Source organism: Marmota marmota, unplaced genomic scaffold, assembly GCF_001458135.2.
Source record: "Marmota marmota marmota unplaced genomic scaffold, marMar, whole genome shotgun sequence".
Lineage (NCBI taxonomy): Eukaryota > Metazoa > Chordata > Mammalia > Rodentia > Sciuridae > Marmota > Marmota marmota.
In genome coordinates this window covers 3,563,727-3,580,110 of record NW_026000174.1, presented here as the reverse complement: position 1 = coordinate 3,580,110, position 16,384 = coordinate 3,563,727, and the positions used below count along the sequence as shown (strand labels likewise).

Genomic DNA, 16,384 nt, shown 5'->3' with positions numbered 1-16,384 from the left:
GGGGCGGAGGGTTGGAGGCTCTGAGGAGGAGGTGCCTGAAAAGCCAGAGCCGTGACACAAGGGCCAGGTCCGAGAGGCGACTCCCTGAAACTGTGAAAGGAGCGGGCTGCTAGTGCCCAGCTAGCCCGGTTGCCTTGAGAAGAGAAAGGCGTGCGGCAACATTCCTACGCCCAGCCGCCCCTTGTTCCCCTCAGGGTGGGATGAGAGGGAGGGAGGCTGACAAACAGCAGGGGGAGGAACTACTGGGCAGGCAAGGCGGGGCGGGCCCACGGGCGCCTGGACTTCCTTGAAGCCAATGAATGCCCGTAATTTCTGGACGCCGAGCCCAATCCCAGGCCGGATGGAGGGCGCGGCTTTTGACTGGGTGGGGGCGGCCCCGGCTTCAGGCAAGGGGTGCGCAGGGTAAACCACCCCACTTCCCGCCCTGGGCGTTCTGGGGCCCCGCCCACCCGCGAGTCACGTGGGCCTTCAAAATGGCGGCGCACAGGCGACAGGCTGGGGCTGACCTGAAAGGTTCAGGTGCTACGCCGGTGGGAGACGGAGAAGCGCCCGAGGTAGGCAGAAATTCTTAGTGGTAAGGGCAGTGCTTTCCACCGCTTCTAAGTGGTGGCCGACTCTTCTGAGATGATGCACCTACAGCATTTGAGCATTTCAAATGAACAGCTCCCAACGAGGCAGGGCATAATCAAGCCGCCAGTCGCTTTAGAAATAAGCAGAAAATAGAAGACCTAAAATTTAATCCTGATTATCTGCAGCTTATTTTCTTTTGCTTCCGTACTTTGTATAGGCTCTTGTTTTAATTAGGAATATTTCCTTGGCTTCTGTCCCTCCCCACCCTCGCCAAATTCTCTTTTCAGATTTTCCCTTAAATGTTCCTTCCTCCAGGAAGCCTTCCCACATTTCCCCTATCTCAGTTGTTTGCTTTTTCTTATATTAAATGGTATCCTCATTCTCCCTTTAAATTCCCTGTTTTTATTCTGACTTTTCGGTAGGTTTTAAGTTCCCAAGGACATTGACTATCTGAGGGCTCTATAAATGATGAGTGAATGTTGATAAAATTCTGAAGGTCAAGTGAAATACACATAAGAACACAACAAACTAAAGCGCTTTGCAAACTATAACCCTACATATACGCACTCTCCCCACCCCCCTTTTTTTTTGTACCGAGGATTGAACTCAGGGGCACTCAACCACAGCGGCACACCCCCAGACCTTTTTTGTATTTTATTTAAAGACAAGGTCTCCCGAAATTGCTGAGGCCGGCTTTGAACTTGCAATCCTCCTGCCTCAGCCTACCAGTTGCTGGGATTACAGGCGTGTGTATATGCGCTCTTACTGGTAAAAGTGTGGTGATCTGTTGAGTGATCTTTCCCTAGTTAATTTTTAGGTAAAATGTTGGGTGTAGCAAAATCTTTACATTTTAATACTTTTTTAAAAGGCTTTCTGGAGGCTAAGTGTATAGCTTAGTAGTAGAGCGCTTGTCTAGCATTCGACAGGCCCTAGGTTCAATCCCCAGCACGGCAAAAAATAAAGTCTTTCTGAAAGTTACTAGTTTGTTTATCTGCTTTAAGGATGAGAGTGTAATGAAAGTAATCACTTCTTTGACAGTGCCTTGCAAAGATTAAGCATTCAATAAATATTCGCTGTCCTGTTTTCATTAGTTCAGTATTTATTTTCTAGTAAGCATAATACTTAGGAGGGTTCTTCTTCTTGTTATTTTGTTTTTGTTTTTTCATGTACAGAGCTGAGAGTATAGACTGGGTAGGTGTTACAACAAGACATTGCCTGAAAGTTTTCTTTTGGGTGGAGGATTGGTAAGCTTCAGTGAATTGGATGACTGCAGAACAAAAAATTTATGTAAGGTTTCTGATTAATCATGTTGACAGCCACCTTCATAGTACAGTAGATGGGTTAGGTATAGAATCTCCCTCTCATCTTTCTTTTTTCAGTAGTGTGTCAGAAAACAAAAGATTAAGTCTATTCCCTGAAAAACTGTAATTTGTTAAATATTTTACCTTTTTGGTTTTTTCCTAACCCCAGAAAATTTGAAGAAAATTTTCTGGATTGAATGCAGTTCTGCAGTGATGCAGGGAAAGAAACTGATCCATTATTACTCATTGTATTATAACACCATAAGAAGGTTCAGAGGAGTCCTGGACTTCTGTGTTTATCCTATGGGGGATATGGTCTTTCATTAGTTAGAGTTAGTTTGGATACATATCACCCATTCAGCAAATGAGTATTACAGCAATGTTTAAGTCGTGTTCATAGACCACAGTCTTAGAAGTCTTTGGTGCTAATAAAATGCAGATTTTAGGCCTCACCCTACTCCTGTTGAATCCAAATATTTAAGAAGAAAGCTCAAGAGAGCTCATTTCAGATAAATGTACTGTGTTATTCTTGTTCATGCTAGAGGCAGAAAACCACTGATTTATCATCTTCTGCATTCATTAATCAATCTATTTTTAATTCTCTTGCCTAGGATTCTTAAAATTTGAGATTAAGTAAATGCCCTTGACTGTAAAAGTTTTTTAAAATGGAGATTGGTGTGATTTGTAAAGGGCTTTCTATTTTATCTGTTTATTGGTTAATCTGAAGAAGGTAAAATAAAAAGGTTGAACTTTGCATCAGTAGACCTTCCACTTACATAGTAAAGCCACAAATTTGGATTTGCCAGAAATGTCCCAGTTTCCTTGTCTAAATGAAATTAAACAGAACTCTTAAACTCCATGCCAGAGTGGCACAATATTTAACAAATGTTATTATTAAAACTTTTTACAAAGATACAAATACCCAGAGCAGAACATTCAGGGGATACTTTCTGAGACTCCAGGGTTTTTTCCTCACTGATTTCTGTTAAGATACTACTAGCCAAAACCTTATGGTTCTTTGATGTTAGCAACTGTCTATTTATTACATTCGAGGCATAGGACCCTTAGGATCAACCCCAGAGCCCAGTGCCATAAAGCCAGGCTCTGTGATGTATCATATAGCTACTTCTGACTAAGACCCTTCCTCTACCCTAAGTGCTACTGGAGAACTGAATGTGTAACATAAAAAATAAGGTAGCCATGATCTTACTTCTGACTAAGACCCTTCCTCCACCCTAAGTGCTACTAAAGAACTGAATGTGTAACATAAAAAATAAGGTAGCCATGATCTACTGCCTCTTCCCAGTTGGAAACAGTATCCCCCCCTCTCTGATTTTATCTTTCCTTATTCTTGAAAGCAATCTCTGCTCTCTTTTACCCCTGTAGGAAATTTAACATAATCTCCAAAATGAGCTCATGACAGACAGAGGAAAGAGACAGTAGTCACCAAAGGGACTACTACTACTTTGCCACCTGAAGAAGTAGATCAGAGAGGGCACTGGCTACTTCCTTGGAATGAAAGGGGAAAATTGTACTGAAGACAAAAACTCAGTATCTCAGTCACTTATCCTATACTAAATCCCAAAGCAAATTAATATTTCTGAACCTCAGTTTTCTCATCTATAAAAGTAGAGGTGATCATAATTCTGCCAATTTCTTAAAGTATTGTGTGACTTTAAAAAGCCAGTGTCTAACAAATAATAAGAGCTCAATAAATGTTGATTGAATTATTCACTTAATATATGAAAGCAAATGACAGTACTTTACTGAACTCTAAATGTTTTTTAGTCTGAATCTGTAGAATTTTATAAGGTTTTATCATTAGCTATTATGGTTCTGGAATTTTGTGTTTTCCAGGACATCAAGATGGCAATTTATATGCATGGTCAGCCCAGTCTTTCTCTAGGAGATGCAAAACTCAGAAGACCAATGGTCATCGACATCATAGAAAGAAAATTCGAGTACCTTAGAAAAGAAAAGTAAGAGACAGAACTGTACTGAAAGTTACTAACTTCATTGGCAGATCTTTTGTATTGCTGTTGTTTCTGAGGATTATCTAAGAAACTGTCACCTTTATTGACTTGGTTATGAATAAAGCTTATTAAAAAATAAAACTAGAGGGAAACAGATAAAAATACTGAATTGTCAGAATATTGGGGTTATGCATAATTTCTTTCACTTCTTTTAAAAAAAAATGCCCAGAATTAGGGGCTGGGGTTGTGGCTCAGCAGTAGAGCACTCGCCTAGCATGTGCGAGGCCCTGGGCTCGATCCTCAGCACCACATAAAAATAAAATAAAGGTATTGTATCCAACTACAACTAAAACAAAATATTTTTTAAATGCCCAGAATTATTGCTAAAACATTATTTGTATAGTAAATATTTTTTTAATTAAAAGTAATTAGGAGGGGCTGCGGTCGTAGTTCTGTGGTAGATGGCTTGCCTAGCATGTGTGAGGCACTGGGTTTGCTCCTTAGCACCACATAAAAATAAATAAACTAAAGGTATTGTGTTCATCTACAACTAAAAAGAAAAAAATTAAGTAATTAGGAGAAAAATATTTGGCAGGTACTTATATTTCATTGATGAGCAGTTATGATTAAAATCAGTTTAGGATTGATGAATCTCAACCACAGTGCCAAGTACAGCAAAAAGGAATGTAGCTTCCATGATATACACAGTCTTAGTTACCATTTGGCTTTTAGATTAATAGAACTCAAGAATAAAGTCACACTAATTAGAACAAATAAAAAAATAAAATAAAAATAAAGTCAAAGGACAACTAATACTTAACTTTAGAACTTTTTGGATTTATTCATGAGTCCAAGTTAGTAAAACTGGATCTATCAGATCACTTTGGAAAAAGTGTATTTTTTTTTCCCACTATTTAGAAAATATTAGTTTCTGTGTGGAAGAAGTTTTATAAATCATAGACAAGTTATTTTGAAAGTATCTGGGCTAATTAAAAAATAATTATTTTCTAGATAGCCTAAGCAATTTTTTTTCGTAGATTACCTTAAGCAAATTAATTATTTTAATAGCAGAAAAGGTATTCTTAGAAATAGGTATGTCAGTAGCCATAACATTTAGCTGTCTTGGAACATATTTATGTTTATTTGTGTCCAAGTTAATGGTCACAAAAGAGTTACATTTTGGAACCATCCTAAATCCTCTCTTCTCTTTAGAATGCAAATTCCATGATGAGTGGAATTTCTTTTCTTTTTTGGTTTGGTTTTGTTCACTACCCTATCCTTGACACTTCAGAAATACCTTTCACATAGTAAATGCTCAAGAAATATTTAATGCTGGCCAGGCACAGTGGTGCATGCCTATAATCCCAGCAATACGGGAGCTGAGGCAGGAGGATTGAAAGTTTGAGGCCAGCTTCAGCAACATACTGAGGCTCCATGCAAAAATGAAAAATGAAAAAGGTCTGGGGATGTAGCTCAGAGGTAAAATGCCCTAGGTTCAATCCCTAGTACCAAAAAAGAAAAAAAAAAAAAGGAAATATTTGATGAATAAATATATAACAACTACTATTGAGCAAAGGATACATCTATTATGAGAATATTATGTTAAACTTAATCATTCCTTTTGTTTTCCCTAGGACCTTAAATGTACCTGGAATGGTATTCCTTGGGACAACAGCTAGTTTCTTTGGAATATTTGCAAACTTCATTTTCAGATACTGCTTCAAGGTTAAATATGATGCTTTGAAGACATACGCACCATTGACTGCACTTCCATTTTTATCCACTATAGTTACTTATAAGTTCCTTGTAACTGATGCTTTGTATTCAGGTAAATTTAAATTCATGAATATATAATGTAGTTATATCTAAATAAAGTTACTCATTAACATATACTAATAGTAATCCCTTACATTTGTATTTTGCTTTACCACTTACAAGGATATTCACATATAGTTTCCTATTTGATCCACGCAACAATCCTGATCAGGCAGGTCAAGCATTATTGTTAATAAGTAACCAAAACTGATGCATGTTCAAGTACTGAGAAACAATATGATATACTTAGAAAAGACCAGGCATTGGCATACTATGCACATGATTTCAGATCCTAGTTCTCATCATCTCAGTTGTCTTATCCATGGATTAGAATTAATAGTACTTACCTCACATGATTGTTGTGGGAATTAAAGGATGCTTTTTGTTAAATGCCGAACATAGTATCTGGCATGCTATGGGCTTCTAATGTTATTTTCTGCTTCATTTTACCTTAAATTTTCCAGGTAGTAATTGATGGAGCCTCTAGTTATAATTCATTCATTAGATCTTTGTTTAAAGATCCTTTCCGCAGAGAAACCTCTGATTCCCTCATGATAGGTTAGACTTCTAGATAAATTATGAATACATTTTACTTCCAAAGCATTGAACACACTTGTATTTTTTTAATTATTTGTCTTTCTTTCCTGGTAGACTGGTCAGAATGTCTCAAATTTTATGTACCATTATATATCCCTAGCACATAGCACATACCTGACGCAGAGTAGATAATATGTGTATTAACCTAAAATCCAGGTGTCTGCATGCTAGTTTAGTATTCTTTTATGAAGTTGCCTCTATTCAAAGCACATACATAAGAGGTTATTCTCCACATAATAAAGTAAAAACCATTTCTAAAATGATATATTAAGTCTGCTATGTCATCAACTTTCAATTTCTAATCTTTTCTACTGTTTTGTGGTTGAACACAATACAAATAACTACTCTTTGAGGTAACAGTGCTTAACCTGAATTCTAAAGAGAGACTAAATTTACTTTTGTTCTCTAGGTAATATAAGCAAGGAAAATTGTGTTCTGAGAAGTTCACTGGTTGGCATAGCATGTGGTATTTTATATCCCAGTGCATTAGCTTTTTCTAAAAATGGACGTCTAGCAGTCAAGTAAGTTTCTCTGTTCATTCCTTTTCTTCCTTTGTTGTTTTTCTTCCTTCTTTTTTTAGATTAATAGACTCTTCTTATTCCTTAGATATCAATCATACATTCTAATGGAAACACAATAGTTTGATATTCCAAATAGCTAACATTTAATTTTTTTTACTATCTACATGATTAAACCTATAATGGAAATTATCAGTTTAGGGAAGATTGATGAACTTTTGTATTTTGGTATATTTTCCCAGGAGGTATTATTAACTATTTTTCATTTTTAGGTATCATACTGTTCCAATGCCACCAAAAGGAAGAGTTTTATTACATTGGTTACTACTTTGTCAAACAGAGATGAAAGTAATGGCAATTCCCCTAGTCTTTCAGACAGCATTTGGAATACTTATTGGCCTACAGCACTATGGAATGTTTGAGAAAACTGTACAAGAAGATTAATGAAAGAATGAGCTAACTCAGCAGAGTGAATTGTTTATGCATTGTTGAAAGAGTGAAAAGTAACTGTTTCTGTCCTTTTTGTCTAGTATGTAACTGATACTCAGTAAATATTTAGTAATTCAATAAATGTAAATGTAAAATAAAAGTAAGTTTCATATTTCTTTCCTCATTGAATGTGGAAATGGGTTTGGGCCTCAGATCTATGCAGTTAGATATTCTTCACGAAATATTTATCAAGTCCCTGCTATATCTCAGGACATAGAATAAGAAGTGGTCCTTAGGGCTAGGGTTAGAATGAGAGGGTTTGAGAGATACATAATTTGAGAGCATTCAGGAGTAGGGCTGCTAACTACTTAAGCAGAAAGAGAAGTTATGGGGAAAAATAATATGAGCAAATTCTAAAGGAGAAATTGGAAGGTTACAAGAAAGCAAGGTATGAAAATAACATCCTGCCCATTTCCTCTACTGTAAACTCTCATTCAGTATATTAACTAGTTTCTTGTTATTCTAAAAATTATCTTCATTATGGAGTTTTGTTTTTAATTTTTTTTGGTTGTAGATGATCACAATAACTTCACTTATTTATTTTTTTATGAAGTGCTAAGCATCGAACTCAGTGCCTTACACATTAGGCAAGTGCTCTACCACTGAGCTAAAACCCCAGCCCTACAATGTAGTTTAAAGAATGTTTATTGCACATATATTTGCCATTCATTAAGAACCAAAGATGTAAAAATTCAGTTCTTGCCCTCAAGAAACTTTATATATAGAGAGTTCACAAATGCTTCTTTAGACTCTAAAAACTACACATTTTTCTTAGTTCAGTAAATAAACACTGTTTGATGAGACCTTACAGAATAAATCCCACAGTGCATTCTCCTTGTCTTAACCATATTCATCTTTATATCAAAGCCTTATAATCTGGAAAATATGACAAGGTTGACCTTTGTTTACCTCCTTTGCCACCTGAAGTTGCAAAATACAAAATCAAGATACAAAAATCAGTAGCTTTTATGTACACCAGTAATGAACTTTTTCTAAGAGAAATCAAGATAGCAATCACATTTAAAATAGCTTCAGAAAAAGGCTGGGGTTGTGGCTCAGTGGTAGAGTGCTTGTCTAGCATGTGCAAGGCACTGGGTTCAATTCTCAGCACCACATATAAATAAGTAAATAAAATGAAGGTCCATGAACAACTAATAAAAATAGTTTTAAAAAAAAATAGCTTCATAAACAATGCCCAGAAATGCATTAAACCAAAGAATTGAAAGATGTTTAAAATGAGATTATAAAATAAAATTTAAAAAACTGAAGATGGCATTAAAAAAATTCTTCCATGGTTAGAAGAATTAATATTGATACCAATTCAAAGTGGTCTATAAACTCGGTGTAATCCCCATCAAAATACCAATGACATTCTTCACAGAAATATTTTTAAAACCCTAAAATCTACATGGAACTACAAAAGACCCCGAATAATCAAAGTAACCTGACTAAAAACAAAGCTGGAGGCATCATACTACCTAACTTATAAACATTACAAAGTAGTGAAAATCAAAACAGCATGATCTTGTCATAAAACAGATGAACAGACCAATGGAACACGAAAGAGATCTCAGAAGTAAAGCTAAAAATCTATTGCAAATATAGTTTGACAAAAGTACCAAGAACAGAGAAAGGAGAGAGACTCTTCAATAACTGGTGCTGGGAAAACTAGATATCCACATACAGAAGAATGACACTAGAACTCTATCTCATCATATTCACATATCAACTCAAAATGAATTAAGGAATTTAAACCCTGAAACTATGAATCTAATAGAGGAAAACAAGAGAAACACTTCAGGCCATTGATATGGGCAAAGATCTTTTTTTTTAATAAGACCTTAAAAGTATAAGCAACAGAGGCAAAAATTGACAAATGGGATTATGTCAAACTTTAAAATGCTTCTACACAGCAAAGGAAATGATAGATTGAAGAGACAACCTGCAGAATGGGAGAAATTATTACAAGCTATTCATCTGACAAAGGATTAATATCCAGAAGATAAGCAACAGCAAAAAGTGTTTTAATAATCTGTTTTAAAAATGGACATTGCTTAAACGTGGCTGTAAAACCAATGTGATACTGCAATCTGTACACGTGGGAAAAAAAAGAATTCATACCCCACTTGAATCAAATGTTTGATATGTCAAGATCATTGTAATGTTTTGAGCAACTAATTAAATAAATAAATAAATAAACCAGAACAGATATGCTAATGAAATTGGCAAATAGCAAGATAGCTGATTATTCTGTCTCAACCCATTACTCCGTATGTCTTAGTATCAATCACCTTGTCTGCTTTGTGCCAGTTGGTCTTATTGATCCATATTGTAAAAAGGAGACTAATTATCTTCAACAATAAGTTGTTAAAATATATGACTAGAAAGTTTTCAATATCAATTATGATCTTTAGTAATTCTTTTTATATATTCACATTATCCTTCTCTTTAATTTCTGTAATAAATTTTGAGTTTATATAAAAAAAAATGGACATTGCTGGTGGGACTGCAAATTGGTGCAGCCAATTTGGAAAGCACTATGGAGATTCCTTGGAAAATTAGGAATGGAACCACCATTTGACCCAGCTATCCCACTGCTAGGTCTATACCCAAAGGATTTAAAAATAGCATACTACAGGGCCACATCCACATCAATGTTTATAGCAGCACAATTCACAATAGCTAAACTGTGGAACCAACCTAGATGCCCTTCAGTAGGTGAATGGATAAAGAAAATATGGTATATATACACAACGGAATACTATTTAGTATTGAAAGAGAATAAAACCATGGCATTTACAGGTAAATGGATGGAGCTGGAGAAGATAAAGCTTAGTGAAGTTAGCCAATCCCAGAAAAACAAATGATGAATGTTTTTTCTGATGCTGATTCATAATGGGGCTGGTTGGGGTTGGGGGCAAGGGATGATTAGACAAACTCTAGATAGACCAAAGGTGAGGGAAGGGAAGGGAGGGGGTATGGGGGTAGGAAGGTCAGTGTAATGAGATGGACATAATTACCCTTAGTACATGTATGAAGACACAAATGGTGTGACTCTACTCTGTGTGCAACCATAGATAAGAAAAGTTGTGTTCTATATGTGTACTATGAATTGTAATGCATTCTGCTGTCATAATAACAAATTAGAATTTTAAAAATTTTAAAAATAAAATACTTGACCTTTCAAAAAATTAAAATTGATAAATGGAATAGACATTTTACAAGAAGACATACAATGACCAGGAAATATATTTTTAAATGTTCAATATCACTAATTGTCTGGAAAATATAAATCAAAACCACAATGATGTGTCATTTCACCCCAGGCAAAAGTGGCTATTATCAGAGGCTGGGGTTATGGTTCAGGGGTAGAGTGCTCACCTAGCATGTGTGAGGCACTGGGTTCAATCCTCAGCACCACATGAAAAGTAAAATAAAGGTATTGTGTCCACCTATAACTGAAAAATAAATATTAAAAAATTACTATTATCAAAAAGACAAAAAATAAATACTTGTGAGGATGTAGAGAAAGGAGAACTCTCACACTAATGGTGGGCATATAAATTAGTACAGCCATTATGGAAAAGTTTGGAGATTCCACCCGAGGGGTGGGGGACCGAAATAGAAATATCATAGGATCCAACAATTCTACTATTGGGTTTATGTCTAAAGGAAATGAAATTAGTATGTCTAAATGATATCTGCACTCCCATTCCTACTATTTATTTTTTTTAAGATATTTTTTAGTTGTCAATGGATCTTTTATTTTATTTATTTATATGGGTGCCGAGGATTGAACCCAGGGCCTCACACATGCCAAGCAAGTGTTCTATCTCTGAGCCACAGCTCCAGCCCCAAATTCCTACTATTTATATCAAAAAGTGGAATTAACCTAAGTACCTATTACAGGATGAATGAATATGTTATTGGATGGTGGTAAAGCACCCCTGGGTTCGGTACCAAAAAAAAGTGACTATTGAAAAATAATAATTATTTATTACCTGGCTTGTAACATTTGTAGAAGTAAATGTATGACAATAACACAGATGAGGAAGGAAGAAATGAAAGTATAAAGTAAGATTCTTACACTATATATAAAGTGGCATATTACTTGAAGGTAGGTTATGAGAAGCTAAAGATGTTGTTGTGGGTAGAATTGTGCTTCCTCAAATGTTTAGGTCATAATTCAAATACCTATGAATATGTCCTTATTTGGAAACAGGGTCTTTGTAGGTATAATCAAGTTAAGATGAAGTAGATCAGATTACAATGGACCTTCATCTAATAATTGCTGTCCTATAAGAAAAGGGAAATTTGGGCACACAGACACACACAAAGGGAAGATGGTCACATCAAAGACACAGGGAAATACTGTGAATACAGAAGCTGAGACAAATGATGCTTTTAACAAACCAAGGGACACCAAGAATTGCCAGCAATCTCCAGATGCTAGGAGAGAGGCAAAAAACAGATTCTCCTTCAAGGCCTCCCTTAGAAACCAATCTTGCCAATACAGTGATTTCAGACTTCTAGATTCCCAAATAGTGAGAAAAAATATTTGTTGTTTTCATACTTTCTTACAATAGCCTTAGGAAACTAACAGACACATGTTATACATGATAAAACAATCATTACAATTTTTAAAAGAATTACAGCTACTAACAGAGATAAAATGGAATTCAAAATTCAAATCATCAAAACATAAAGGCTGAATAAAGGAAAAAGGGAGAATAAAACAATAAGATGAATAGAAAATAAATACCAAGATGATAAACCTGAACCCTAGAATACAAAAGAAAAATCACATTATACATAAATGGTCTAAATTTTCCCTCATTAAATTCAGAAATTGTCAATTCTAGTAAAAGCTAAAATCCAACTATACATTAACTATAAGAACGTACATTAAATATGAAGATTCACATAGGCTTAAAAATGGAAAAGTTATATTATGCTAATACTAAATCAAAAGTAAGTGATTGGAATGGCTATATTAATATTGAACAAGATAGGTTTCAAAGAAAGAATAATATCAAGAAATAAAAAAGTTATTCACGATGATACAAGAATCAATTGCCCTAAGTGTAATAATGGATCTTGCAAATGTGAAGCAAGAGCTCATAGAACTGAAAAGAAAAATAAAAAACTCCAGAATAGTTGGAGATTTCAATAACATTCTCTAAATAACTGGCTGAACAGTTGGTAGAAATTTAGAAAGAATAAAGAATACTTAAACAACACTATCAGCCTGCCACAGTGGCTTGTGCCTATAGTTCTAGCTGTGCAGGAGGATCTCTTGAGCCCAGGAGTTCAAGGTCAACACCAGCAACACAGTGAGACTTCATCTCTCTAAAGGAAAAGAAAAGAAAAACCCTAATTTGTGCTCATTGGTATTTTCAGAACTGCTGGGACAACAGCAGAATATACATTCTTTTCAAGCACACATATAACACCAAAATGGACCAGAATCAGCATTACAAATTTCAATATATATTGAAAGGATTCAAATCATCCCAAGTATATTCTTTGACCATAAAATTAAATTAAAAAGTACAAGAGCATGATGGTGATGCACACCTATAATCCCAGTGACTCAGGAGGCTGAAGCAGGAGGATCTCAAGTACAAAACCAGCCTCAGCAACTTAATGAGTCCCTAAGCAGCTTAGCAAGACCCTGTCTCAAAATAAAAAAATAAAAAAGTATAAGGTAAGATTAGGGCTGGGGATGTGGCTCGGTGGTTAAGGACCCCTAATTTAAAAAAAAAAAAAATCAATAGAGGAATATTATCTAGTAAATTAAAAATATAGGAAACTTACACACTTTTAAATAATCCACATATCAAAGAAGAAACCAAAGAGAAATTAGTTTTTTAATTGAATTAAAATAATTTGTGAAAATCTGTGGGATACAGTTAAAATGTACTTAAAAGGAAATCTGTAATACTAAATGTTATAGGGAAAAAACAATCTCAAATCAATGACCCCACCTACAGAAACTTGACAAAAAAGTATTTTAAATCTCAGGTAAAATTAAGAAAGGAAATAATACAGACTGGAGAACAAATCAAACACAGAAAATCCAACAGAAAACAAAAAAAAATCAATTAAACCAAAAGCTGATTATTGAAGATTAAAAAAAAAAAAAAAAAGATAAATCAGCCAGGAACATGATGCACACCTGTAAACCCAGCAACTCGGGAGGCTGAGGCAACAGGAAGGCAAGGACTGAGACCTTTTTATTTTATAGTAGTAGAGCACCTCTGGGTTCAATCCCCCTATCAGAGAAAAATAAATAAATAAAAAGATCAGCCGTGAGCCAGACAGATCAAACATAAAAAAGAAAATTCAAATGACCAATACCAAAAGAGATGTTCCTTCACTACAGATTCCATAGATATTAAAATGATAATAAGGAAACACTTTTAATAATTTAATCCAATAAATCTGGGAACTTAGATGAAATGGACATTTCATTTTGTCTTGTGAGGGCTTATGAAGTTCACTGAAGATACACATAACCAGAATAACCATGTATCTATTATAGTTATTAAATTTATAGTTAAAATTCTCTCCACTAGAAAAACTCCAGGTCCAGAAGTCTTCACTGGTAAATTCTACCATCTGAGAAATAATACCAATATAAAACTCTCCAGAATAATTGAAGAGAAATTTGCCAACTCATTTAAAAAGCCCAGCACTACCCTGATATTAAACAGATATTGTAAGGAAAGAAACAACAGGCACTATCTCTTATCTTGCTCTGTTCTGCCCACAGCCCCAAAGGCTTGTTGAATACAGTAGCCCCTCCATATCCTTAATTTTAGTTAACTGCAGTCCAAAAATATTAAATGGAAAATTCCAGAAATAAACAATTTTTACTATTAAAAAAAAGGAAAGAAACAACAGTCCCATACTCCCCATGAACATAGATGAAAAAAATTTAAATTTTAGCAAACCAATATATATAAGGTAGTGTACCTCATGACCAAGTGAGGCTTATTCCAGAAATACAAAAGTGACTTAACATTGAAAAAAATGCATTCATGCTTGCCTAGTAAAAACAAAGGCCCAGGTTTGATCATCAGCACTGCTAACAAAAAATAATAATAATACATCCTCTTCTGTATGTATGCTTTTGATTGCTTTCTAATCTCTTTTAAAATCTTACTGCCCAGTTTTATAATTATTATTAATAAAAGTATCTATCCAATATAAGCTACTCTGTCATTTCTAGAATCTGAAAGTCCCTCTTTTGTTTTTTGATTATCATCTTTGGAAAATGTGAAATTGTTCTGGATCAACTACTTTCAGGAGACTTATGTAGCAATGAAGTCAGAGCCACATTCCAGGAATTTTCTTTGCAACACAGAAAGGTATATATAGCCCAGGTGAAAGATGATAGATTAAGGTAGTAGTAATGAAAATAGTGGTAAGTGGTCAGATTCCATTTTCTTTGATTTGGACTGGCTATTTTAAGTACCAATATTTGTTGTTAGAAAGAGCTCAGACAGGCCATAAGAAAATAAAATTATCTAGATATTCTTATTCAGAATTTCTCAAAGCTTTTTTGTAAATCAAAACAGCAACATTCATTTTTAGTAACAGAAAAAAATATGCTTTGACAAATTGTTCTTTGTTTCCTACTTTGAAAATAAGTACACTGGTCTAGTGCAAGCATCACAGGCATTGCAGATTTATAGCTCCATTTCCATCTCCTTTCTTTCTATGAACAGCCCAAGTTCAGCTAAACTGTTGGGAATAAAAAATTTTCATAGATGCCATGCAAAAACTGGCTGCAAGAAAGACAAAAGTAGAATCTGTAAGACAAACAAATCACCTCCAGTGCCTAGGTGGGAGACAGTTATGAAGGATATTTAAGAGAAAAATAGAAGTTCATGATTGATTAGCCTGTAGGGAGTAATGTCATTGTATAGGAACTTAGGTTTCTGGCTTGTCCATCAAGATGGATGTTGTCATCAACCCCTGAGAGAGGAAATAATACAGGTCCAGATATGAGAGTGGGAAACACATTTGATTTTTGACTTTTTGAGTATGTCTTCAAGTTTTTAATTTGGAAACACCTAATTAATCTTCATCTCTAGTATCACCACCATTTTTTTCTGTACCATATTAATTGTATCAAAGTGAAATTATGATTATGTCACTCCCATTTTAAACTACTATCTTCCTGCAAATACAGAAAAGGAAAGGAAGCAAATTCTTAGACTGACGTTTAAGACATTCCATACTCTTTGTTTCTATTTTACCTTCTAAACCTTATCTCCCACTATTCATTACCAGTTGGCAGTTTTACAGTTTCTACATAATTAAGAAACACAGTCTGATATTCAGAATTCCTATTGAATTCCATTCAGGCCAACTCAGTGAGCAAACTACTGTGATTTAGTGTTTGCTTCAAACTTTGAGATGGAAGGCAAGGCATTTGAAAGAAAAACTAGGAAATTTCCTTCTTTTACACTTTCATGAACATAAATCTTTATATCTCTGCAAGTTTAGAAACTACAGTTATACACTTCCTTTGCACTAGGAAATGAGCCTAAAAGTCAAGCAACCCTGATATGGATTGATAGTAAAGATAATGAAACACTTTATCAGTTGCTCAAAAATTTGAAGGATGAAAATTAAAATCTCTGAGATGTATTAAGATCACGTATTTGCTATATTTAACTGTGTACTTATTACAATAGTTTTTTACCTTCTAATAGTTTCGATGTAGCTTCTCAATCAGCACTGTCCAGTAGAAATGTACTACAAACCACATACTATAAATATCACATTTTCTAGTAGCCGTACCTAAACAATTTTATTTCATCCAATATATTTAAACTATTATCATTTCAATATATAATATAAAAAAATTATACTAAATCTTCAAAATCTGATGTTTTATACTTACAGCAAATCTCAATTTTGAAATTTTGACTAGTATATTTCCTGTTCTTAATACTCATGTGTGATAGCAACTACTGTACTAGAATATACAATTGTGAATCAAACATTGAACAATCAAACAATTCCTAAGCAGCAACATGATGCCAGCTGCTGAGTTGACTTGCCACACTTCCATTGACTTGGCTAGTAATGAGACAGTGAGTCCTAC

General features: G+C 34.7%; 1 protein-coding gene across 1 annotated transcript; it reads left to right on the top strand.

Annotated features, from left to right (window-relative positions):
• The first annotated feature begins 401 nt into the window (after positions 1–401).
• On the top strand, positions 402–7,363 carry Tmem126b (transmembrane protein 126B). Its single transcript, XM_015477348.2, has 5 exons — positions 402–554; positions 3,729–3,850; positions 5,479–5,672; positions 6,666–6,777; positions 7,047–7,363. Exons 1-5 carry the CDS (start codon positions 474–476, stop codon positions 7,216–7,218), a joined length of 681 nt encoding a protein of 226 aa, XP_015332834.1. The 5' UTR covers positions 402–473; the 3' UTR covers positions 7,219–7,363.
• Positions 7,364–16,384: the final 9,021 nt, after the last annotated feature.

Bases quoted from the DNA above. Each gene is read 5' to 3' on its own strand.
- Tmem126b (XM_015477348.2), top strand. From the start codon at position 474: ATGGCGGCGCACAGGCGACAGGCTGGGGCTGACCTGAAAGGTTCAGGT. The intron at 555-3,728 runs GTAGGCAGAAAT...TGTGTTTTCCAG, and splicing joins GAGACGGAGAAGCGCCCGAG to GACATCAAGATGGCAATTTA. The intron at 5,673-6,665 runs GTAAATTTAAAT...TTTGTTCTCTAG, and splicing joins AACTGATGCTTTGTATTCAG to GTAATATAAGCAAGGAAAAT.